This window comes from Manduca sexta, chromosome 7, assembly GCF_014839805.1.
Source record: "Manduca sexta isolate Smith_Timp_Sample1 chromosome 7, JHU_Msex_v1.0, whole genome shotgun sequence".
Taxonomy (NCBI): domain Eukaryota; kingdom Metazoa; phylum Arthropoda; class Insecta; order Lepidoptera; family Sphingidae; genus Manduca; species Manduca sexta.
The window spans coordinates 7449599-7460321 of record NC_051121.1 but is presented as its reverse complement, the minus strand read 5'-3'; the positions used below and the strand labels follow the sequence as shown (position 1 = coordinate 7460321).

Below are 10723 nucleotides of genomic sequence, written 5' to 3'. Positions count from 1 at the left end.
AAAGTCGTGTGCTGAACATATTGGAACATTAAAATTATGTTTAAAAACTTTTAATGATCTTACTAATAGGTATTTTACTACTTATAGCTTCTGATAATATGCCTAAATGCAGTCTGGAAAACGTTCTAATAATAATTCGATTTTACATAAACAACGAAAGGTTAGCCAATAGGAATTGGATTATATGGTCCCTTCGCCACTGAAATCAAATAAAAATGCGAGACAAGTAAATAAGAATGCTACCCCTAATTACCCTAATTAGACTGCTATGTGTTCATAATAAAAACATTTACAACATCTGAAGTTCACAAAATAACGTTTAAATAAATCTATGAAACGTTAAATAGTCTATCGTATCGTTTTGCATCATTATTAAAAGGGTGCAATTTCAATTTGTTGTTATTGACCGCATCGTTATTACCAATATTCTGCCATTGGCAAATTTGTAAAGCATGCAATTACTTATAGGTAATAATTTACAATCTAGGATATGCTTGGGTGGTGTTAATATGCTTGTCATTATTATTTATTTATTTATATATTTTTCTGTGTTGTGTTTCTTGTGTTGTTCTGTAGTTAACGTGAAGTTAGAGTCATCTTGACTTCTAATTTGAACTTTAAACGTATATTCAAACATATTTCATCGTGACTTTTCCTACTTTGACATAGGCTGAAATATGCAAAATCATCGTTTGTCAGACATGGAGCCACAATCGGAAAATTGTAGTGAAAGTAGTGTTCCAGTGTATATGCGTAAGAACGCCTTTACGTCGCTTCAGCGGTGCAATCTCTTTAGAGTGAGAAGAAAGCTTTATATCTGAGGTTATTGTCCGTGGTTTGTTAATGCATCATTCAAAAAAATCTTGCAAAAACAGAATTGTAATTAAAATGTAAGTATAATAGCCTATTTGTAGAAGTCTCATAAAAAATTATGCATATTCGATTCCATCCGAAAATAATGAAAGTTTTAACTTAAGTACAACTTGAATAACTTAGTTATAACAGGTAACACTGTTGGTTACCTAGCGCATCTATGCAGAGCTGCATTGCCTTCAGTATTGAATCCAATAACGTCGAGATAGCAGCATATTTCACATTCGCGGCACAGTTTAATTCAAACTTGTTTATAGAAAATTGTATTAAAATTACATTAAAATAGTGACATTAAAAGAAAGACAAGGACAGACAAGTGAAAGATTATTTGGAAATATTTGAAGGTAAGTGAGAACAAAATCTTAATATGATTAGGTTTTTTGGCTATCGCGTGGCATTCTCACGCAACGTGAGGGTCAGTGTCAAGGAATAGGTTATTGTAAAAGTACTTGTATTATTGCAGTAGGAAATATCAAGAATACAGTGACCCGTTCAATGAAAATATAGAAAATCAGAAGTCTACGACCCTTCAGACGGCTGTATAGACGTATCGTGTAGTTTGGTAGTATTCAATTAGGATTTTTAAAATTGGAATTATAGCAATTAACTTGAGATACAGATTATAATTTGTTGTCCAATGTGTAAGTCGAATGATATTGGAGAAATGGTGGGAGCAAGCACGTGCAGAAACTGAATTGTCAAACCGGTACTTGTTACTTGTTTCTAGACAGGGCCTTAACCTTAATAGTGAACTTGATTTCGCACTGCATCTGGTCCGCCATTAGTGTCATTTTGTCAATACGAATTGCAATAATACAAATCTAGTGGAAATGTGTATCTAGAAAAACGAATTGCGAATGTTTATAACGGATCGGGCTAAGACACTCGACAAGATGGCGCCCCGTGAGAGCCAGAGAGCATGTGAAGTTTTGTATAGAGTTACAGGTTATCCTTTACACCTCATGTTTAGTCCAACCATCTCTTTATTGAATATTATACGAAAGACATTCTTTAACGGTGAAGGAAAATATCGTGAGGAAACCTGCATACTTGAGAAATTCTCTATTAGGAATTTTCGAGGGAGTGTGAAGTCTACCAATCTGCACTAGGCCATCGTGGTGGACTCAGACTTATTCCTTTCAGTGTAATAAAAAGATGAAACTATAACGAAACTTTAATTCAAATGTATCTACAAATATAATTTTAATACAATGTTATAAAATATTTTTTTAGACAAAAACTAACTTATAAATTTCATAGTTTTCCAGTGCGCTGTTACCAACTACCTCAATTAAGTTACGGGTCATCTACTTTACAAAGAATCCACAATGCAACAACAAGATTCGCACAACGGAATTGAACATAATGGCGACGCCGTCAACGACAGGTAACTACTTTTTTATACTTGCAATGCAGTGATACCATTGCACCTGATGGTAAGCGGAGTGGGGTCCAATGGGTTGACTGACAAGAGCTGATTACCCCACGGCAGTTGACACAATTATGACAGCCTGATGACATCAAATATGCATAGGTTGATCGCGGAACGCGGCGTACTTACATGGGCCACTGTAGCGGGTTTTAACACCTTGTGTACGAAGGCCGCTATCCGGACGGATATAAAATATATTCTACTACCACTAGAACTATTTTTAATGCTCATTTAGATTTAGTAGTTCCAAGACTATTGCAACTCCAAGCCAGAAACGGCAGTTGCACACATTTCACTGTGGAATGTCCATGTCTAGCGCCAAGCAATAGTGTGCTTGCATTGCTGTGTTCTGGTTTGAAGGAGTTTGTAGCCAGCGTAATTGCTGGCGAGGCTTCATCTTAAGTGCAAGCGTGATGAGCGCAGTGGGGTGCCACGTAGTAATTTGTAAGTATTGATACTGTCTTCCTAGCCGACTTCAGCGGCGGCGGCTAATCTCAACGAAGACCAACCAGGTACGTAGAAGATATTACAGTGTACAAGTGTGTGCGCAGTACACAGGTGCACTCTCTGTTCCTTCACTTTCATAGTTTAGTGAGACGGCAATTCGACATAACCGGAGAGAGATCAGGCGCAGAACCAACGGTTTTACGTACTTTACGAGGCACGGGGGTATCACACCGCCAACTTCCTGACGCCGAGCTGTGACATAATATTTTTAAGATAGAAAAACCCAGTCACATTTATTTAGGCCCGACCCGGGATTCGAACCCAGGTCCTCAGCGCAGTAATTGCACTCATATCATGTACATTAATAATTACTCACCACCGAGATAATCAAGTCATTATAACTTCTATATGGCCTTGCTACTGTTTATGGGTTGTCGTATCGCTTACTATAATCCTCGTTTCATAATCAATTGCAATAAAAAATATATATGCTACCGAGCGGTGAGGCTACGCGAGTCACAGAGCACCAATCTGTCTTAACCATGTTTCTCTATTAATAATGATATCTAACGCTCTAACTGATTCCATTGAATGAGTAACTCAGACTAAGCCGGAAACCGTCTGGGCAGAGCCGCGAACAAAAGTTAGATAATATGAACGAAAACGTTTCAATAAAATTTTATGAATAAACTATGAACCAGATGCGCAGGGTGAAATTTTTTGAAAAGCTAACCCGAGGCAAAAAATGCCTTGGTTAACACACCGCGGCCAATTTAACAGAAAACAATAATTCAGATAAACGTAAGTAAACCTAAAAGGGAAGCCGGTAGGAATCGGGTTGTATGGACACTACAAACATGAACATAACAAACTGAATGATTATATAACTTTCGCAAAACGTGCGAAATGGTTGTTTCGTGCAGAGACGTAACCGCTCCTTATCGCTGCGAAGGTCGCTGCAAGTGCACGGACGTATGACTAGTTTTAGGCTCGCTACAGAGTGTAGACTTCCGACTTTTAGTCGTGATTCGGAGACGACGTACGATCAGGTAGGTATACTCCTGGCTTAAGGACGGACGGCAGCGTGAATGACCTCATTTTGCCGTAGACGCGAAAGGTGTCTTTGGAGAGTGGGGATATTTGAGAGTGTCTCCGCGCAATTTAATACAACGCGTTAGGCGGCATTGCGCAGAAAAAAAGTATACTCTAGCGTAGAAAGATGCTTCGTTTTTCGTTATTTAATATATTTGGTCTGGAGTATACTACAACAACTATAAAACATTAATTGTACAAAATTATTTTAGTTTTGATATATTATGGGATGTATTATGTAATCTATAAAAAGATATTTAAGTGTTGTACCTGTACGTATAAAAAAGTTCTAGAGTTAATGTATAAAATTAACATAAGAAATAAATGTTGAAAATGGTATAATGTGAATAAATTATAAAATCTGTAGATCCTTTTTACTTTGTTTTCTTGTCTGTTTGGTACAACTATATTTTTTTTAAACAACTATTTATGCACTAACGTAAGAAAAATTACAAAGTTTTTAAACGTTTCACCCAAAATTCAGGTTTTAATAGAAGTCTTTAGTAGCTAGTCGCGAGCATGCGGTCTGCCTTCTTGTGTTTATGAACTCACGGCCTTGCCCATTATTACATTTATGCATATCGCTATGCGTGAGTGGTTTCATGTTTGAGTTTAGTTTTGTTGGAAAGTATGTGTTGGAAGTTTGGAGAATTATATGAGTTTAGTGGTGCAGCATTGTTGGGAATACTTTGATAGTGGGGGGTCAAAATGTGTAAATAAAACCTTTCATTTTTTTTATAGTAGTAGTGGTTTTAGGGAGAGCGGGTGACTTTTATTTGTTGAAATATATTTTTTGTTTGTTAAAATTTTTCAAATTGTTTTTTTTTGGATCCGAACCAGTCGACAAGATACTAAGCTATGTCGCTGTATAAGCGGAAGATAGTAACAAAAATCACTGTTATCCAATGCTTTAGAATATGCAATGTTGAGTAGTAGAGAAGGGTCCATATAACCCGATTACTACCGGCTTCTCTTTATGTAGAATCAAATTATTGGAACGATTTGCAAACCGCATTATATGACGTGCATATTAGTACTTATATGTCGTGTTGGGCTCCCTGTCGGAAAATTTTACCTTTCTAAAAAATAAAACATATTTGTTTATCCCTTAAGTATATTAGAAGTACCTAGTAATATTTTTATCCAAACGTCGCCGCGTCGGGAACTGAACCCACACCAGGAGGATGAAAATACTTCTTTGGCGGTCCATTCGTTTGGGAGTTACGGTGCTACAGACAGACACACAGATACACCTAAAATATATACCACCTACCTTTTCCCGTCGTGGGTTAAAAAAAAAAATTTCCTCTGTGTATAAAAAAAAGTCTGTACAAATGAAAATATGTATGGAAATTGCTGTTTTTCCAAACAATTATGATACCTTTTTTGCATTTTGAACTCTTTCACTTGTACCTAAGTCCCTTTTTCGTGCCAGATATAAAAATTCATACGAAAATAGTTCCCTCTTTCATATCATGTAAGCTGGTAGATAATGCATATTTGTTGCCAGATAAGCGTTGCATACAAGGAAATAATTAACTATGTAATGTAAATATATTACGAAACTTATCAGTGCACTTCATAAACATATTGCGTGTTCTATAGTTATGTATGATTGCATAGTGTTTTCTTAGCATTGTGATATTAAAATTATTCTGAAGATAGAGATCTGTTGGCTTTAAGAATACTACACTACTGAAATTGATAGTTGCTAGTTTATTAAATAGCGAAAAAAAATGTCCACGATTTCTTTCGTGAGAATTTAGAGATCAAAACTATATTTTTTATTTATTTATTTAAAGAAACGCCTACAGCTTACATATTAATTACCCACTAATTACGATTTCTTATATCTTATGACAGATTGTCATAATTCAATATATTATCAGATATGTACACCTAAAATTAAAGTTAAGAAGAGATTCATAACTTCTGAATCCAAATATTTGACCGCGAACATCTTTGTCAATTATTACTACATCCAATTATAATCACCATTACTTTCTTTCGAATCCATATATTTAACCGCGATAAGCTTTTTAAAGTAATATTTCATTTAAAAATGCATTAAATAATAGTGTCGGGAAACGGATAGCCTTTTTTTGCACGAGCGGATACTAAAGTCAATCGCCTACGGATTTCCTTTGTCATCAATTCTGCCCATCCACCTCATATCTGATCACTTGTCATTTACTTTTTAATAAGTACTACTATTAGTACTAAATAAGATTAATTAATTAAGTTTCCTAACAAAGTAAAATGTGGAATGAATAGACGATGCGTCTGCACACTAAATGATTAGATAAAAGGTCGTTTGCGTGACATTGATAAACGGTCCGGCCCTTGAAAGTGGTCGGTGGGATATTCTCGCGGAGTAGACATTTGTTTCTAATAGTTGCTTGCGATGTCGACCGAGTAAAAAACCTCTGCCGGAGTAATAGTCATACTGTGATAAAATTTAGATTACAAGTTAATCTATTGTAGAAGAACACCGAGTACTGTGTAGGATGATTCGCGAGGCTATTGAAATAAAAAACATCCGATTTTCAATAGAGGACATGGTTGGAAGCTTGCACTAGCCTGGGTTCCAGTTCTACATTTAACTAAATCGGAAACCAAAAGACCGACTGCCAGATTTGTTATATAATTGTAAAATGTAGGTAGATATTGTAACTTTGACTTTGCGGATGACCAACATCTTAGTCCGCCCCGTGACCACGAAGGCTGCAAAGTCTTCGACAACTTTCGAAATATCGGGACAAAATTTAAATACAAAAACCGCGATAAAATCCGCAAAGTAGTTTAATTTTAAAGTTAATCCAAAATATGGTATACTATTTTTCTAGCTAAATCCATTCAGCATCTTTTAAGTTCACATCTTACGAATGACCATCTAATATTATTAATAAAACTAATTGGTCACATGAAAATATCACAGGAAAGCAAAATTTCGCTTACTTGGACGACTTACTTATACCAGTTATTTTAGTGTAAAAACGAAACTACTGAGCCGATTTTGAAAAAAAAAATATACGGCATCAATCTGGAAGTATCAAATCAAAATCTTTCAAATGAAAAAAGATTTTTCAAGTCGGGTAATATCTAAGTTCTGAGCTAACAAACATAAAAAACTAGATCGAATTAAGAACTTGATTTTTTTTAAATTGATTAAGAACAATAAATAGTAGTAATGACTTGTGTGCGATTAACTACATATCCATAAATTATTATGGATTGCAGAAAATTATTTCGACGCGTAAGAAAATTGGTTTTTATATGACACCCGTTATATAATATCGACAAGTCTATTAGATATAAATGTCTACATCGCGAGAATATGCCCCCAGGTCTAGGTGTCACTGTCTATTACTTGTGGTATAATTTATTGATTACATTCGCTTTTACTAAGTTTTTAGTATTTATTTATGACTGAATAATAACAATAAAAACATATGCCTAATTTTTTTTATTTTACTACATTCACAATCAACATATATGTCGATATATTATATCATAATAGGTAACATTTAATAATAGCAGTCCTGTATTGAAAATAGTCTTATGCGACATGCTGTCCACTGCTGGGCACGGGGCTCCTTAACTGAGAGGAGTAGGCCTTAGTCCACCACGCTCGGTGGGATTTAACAATCATTAAATGTGTCGAGACTATCGTCTGGCTTTGACCGCGCAGGCGCTAAGTTGCGCATGCGTGTTGCATTTATAACAACAGTCGTATAAAACATCCTCTGTTACAAACATCCCCTTCTCTTTTAAAGCATAAAGCAGCCTTCCTGAACAAACCTACTCTAATTTACTGGATTATATCCTTTGACAGTTGTTTTGTTGTGTTCAAAGTATTTGTTTACATATGTTTTGAGTAAGTGAATTTGTGCAGTGAAAACAATAATATATATACGGTATGTTTTAACTATTTTTGCTTTTTTTTTAAACCTCATTCGTGGTCTTACTTTGATAGTTAATTTAAAATATTTCTTAAATAAATTTATCTAATCCTAAATTATTTTAATTTATAGATGATTGATAGGTAAATTATTGTTTCATTTGATCTTCATTATTTAAGTGAAGCAGCGCGTCGTTCAATGTCATGTAAATACGTGTTCTGTATGTTATTATCTATTGTACCCATACTTATTAATGTTGGACTATTTCCAAAATATGTAGAATCTCTTTGTATGCTAGCTGATCGCACGCTCAAAAAGATTTGTTGTGCTATGATAATATTGGGGTTCAGGTAAAAATCAGTGCTGTTTTACAGCGTATACTGAGCTGGTATCCCTTCTACCACACATCATGCAAGGAATCCGTTGTGTGCCTGTTATTGTTAACTGTGTGTGTTTTATTTTTTTTATACTTTTTTTTTGTTGTATTTATGTGTATGTAGAAAGAAACGGTTTAAATAACAGCTGATTAGAAACACATAACACTATTTACATAGTAGTTTCGTTGGGATAGTTTGCACATAGAGCTGGCATTCACACCTTGCATACATTCCCGTCCAAGGACAAGGTGTTTGTGAGTGATAATATTGAATTATTAATAGAAGGATAACAGAAATAAATAATTTATTTACTTATTTAATGTGTAACTGTTTTCTGTTCCTTTTGAATAAAATAAAACGAACATTTCTAATTTAAGCGGTGATAGCCTAGTTGGGTGTGGAACGGACTGCCAAGACGAGTGTCCGCAGGTTCAAATTACAAGAGCACACACCTCTGACTTTTCTAAAATTATGTGTGTATTCTTCGTAAATTATCGCTTGCTTTAACGGTGAAGGAAAATATCGTGAGGAAAATTGCACACCTAAGAAGTTCTCAATAGGAATTTTGAGGTTTTGTGAAGTCTACCAATCCGCACTAGGCCAGCGTGGTGGACTAAGGCCTAATCCCTCTAAGTAGTAGAGGAGACCCGTGCCCCGCAATGGGACAGCATATCAAACAAGGATGATATTATTATTGTTTATATATTTTTAATTTTAACTTATTCAGTCAGTATTATTGTATTTTGTTGGTTTACTGCATAAAAAGGTAGCAAGGTGAGATGGAACTAGACTCTTCGACTCCCTGATACCATATGACATTGGAATTAATCGTCTTAACAAAGTTTAAGCCGACTGTCATGTCATAGTCAACTATTTTGACAGCGTGGGGTTGAGATTAACAACGGCGTGTGGCCCGGAAAAGGATGCACATACTCCACGTGTATCAAAAAACTCACATAGAGAGTTCGGTACAGCACATTTTTGTGTTTTAATTATGCATAGAACAAATGTAATATTTTGAGAACTAATTTTGATAAAATGCGACCGAAATTGGTTTCCTTGCAATCTTGAAATAAGAGTCCATTTTAATGTAGAAGATTCTAGGTGTTTCATGTTTTAAATTGCTCGTATGGCCGGAATATTCGCCCTAAAAATGTAAATAAATAATTTTAATAATAAATTGGCCATTTTAAACAATATCTTTAAACCACCGCTTTTAACCACAACCTTCTCAACCTTCTAAAACGTATTTCTATCTTCTATTATTTTATTTTATAAAATTCGCTGAGTGCAATTTTTTTAAACCTAAAAGGACTTACTTATTGGTTAGGTTACTTTACTGTTTCACCACACTACGAAGTAAAGTCCCTAGTGCTTCATCCTCGGCGTAATCAGTCGTCAACCTCCCAAAGCAAATATAGATAGACACGTGCCTCGATAAGACCGAGACACGCCCGTGGAACTCCATCTAGACGGGACTTCCTCAGTTTCCGGACTTAACATTCATATGTTATCTGTTTTAAGAACTTTTTTGACGGTTTCCTGTGTTTTGGGCAGTTATCTTTTTATTATAGGTATATGTATATCTTAGGACGTTTATGTTTGAAAGAGGGCTTTTTTAACAGGTATTTATAGTTGTCAAAATATTATTAATAGATGCATTTAAAATATTATATAACTTCTACAAACGTACTTTGCTTAGCATAGATGAAATAGTCTTGTGTAAATTCGACTTTACAGCAGTTGCGAAGGGTGATATTTTCTTAAAGGGAATCCGATACAACTATAGGTACTAGATATATACATAAATTAATCATTGTAATGATAATTAGATTTTGCATGAATTACGGAAGGAAAGCCGGTAGGAATCAGGATATTGGACCCTTGCCCCTGGAGTATAGATAAGTATACTATCTTTCACAACCTGAACCACATTGGCCATGGAGGTACCACGATAACTGAACTTGTAGTTACTTGCTTTTGCGTTCCATTTGTTATAACGTGTTTCAAGTTCCCCTCCTTTTTAATCCCTTATCCTTACTCCAAGACAACAGCGCAAATGATAGGACCCTTTCAATTTTATCCGTGGTGCTTTACATCTAGCTTTTCTAGTAGTAAAAATGTCTATGATTAAAATGTAAAAGAATTCCTTTTGTTGGTCATAATTTAGACTTCCACTTTGCTATGAAGGGAAGTGGAAAAAAATTACAACTCCCTATCCTATTAATTTCATTGCGGGTTAACAATAATTAGTGTTCCTCGAGACTCAGCGAGCTTCACCGCTCGGTGTCATAATGTGTGCCATAAAATCCCAGCTTACAGGAGTAGCAGCAGTGGATGCGAAGGCGGAATACTCTCGCATTCCAATACAACGACGGTTTTAATATTATATGAAATTTTAAATTCCTCATTCGTATACTTATAACAGCTCATCATGCAGATGATTCCACTCACCTTGTTCATCCGTTAAATACACGTGATCATTTATTCAGTAACAATCGTATTTATTTACACAATATAATGACGGCAGCAGATGTGAGGGGTGGGTGAGACAATATCGATCGTACGCCTGCTGTTCTATAGGGGTTACTGAACTAGGG

At 35.3% G+C, this 10723-nt stretch overlaps 1 protein-coding gene across 1 annotated transcript in view; it reads left to right on the top strand.

The window, feature by feature from the left end:
• Positions 1-1032: 1032 nt before the first annotated feature.
• Positions 1033-10723, top strand: part of LOC115444871 — a 50605-nt gene continuing 40914 nt past the window's right edge. Inside the window, exons 1-2 of the mRNA XM_030170865.2 lie at positions 1033-1217; positions 2134-2260. Of these exons, the coding sequence (XP_030026725.2) occupies positions 2202-2260 (59 nt within the window). The 5' untranslated portion in view covers positions 1033-1217; positions 2134-2201. The remainder of the gene's footprint in view (positions 1218-2133; positions 2261-10723) is intronic.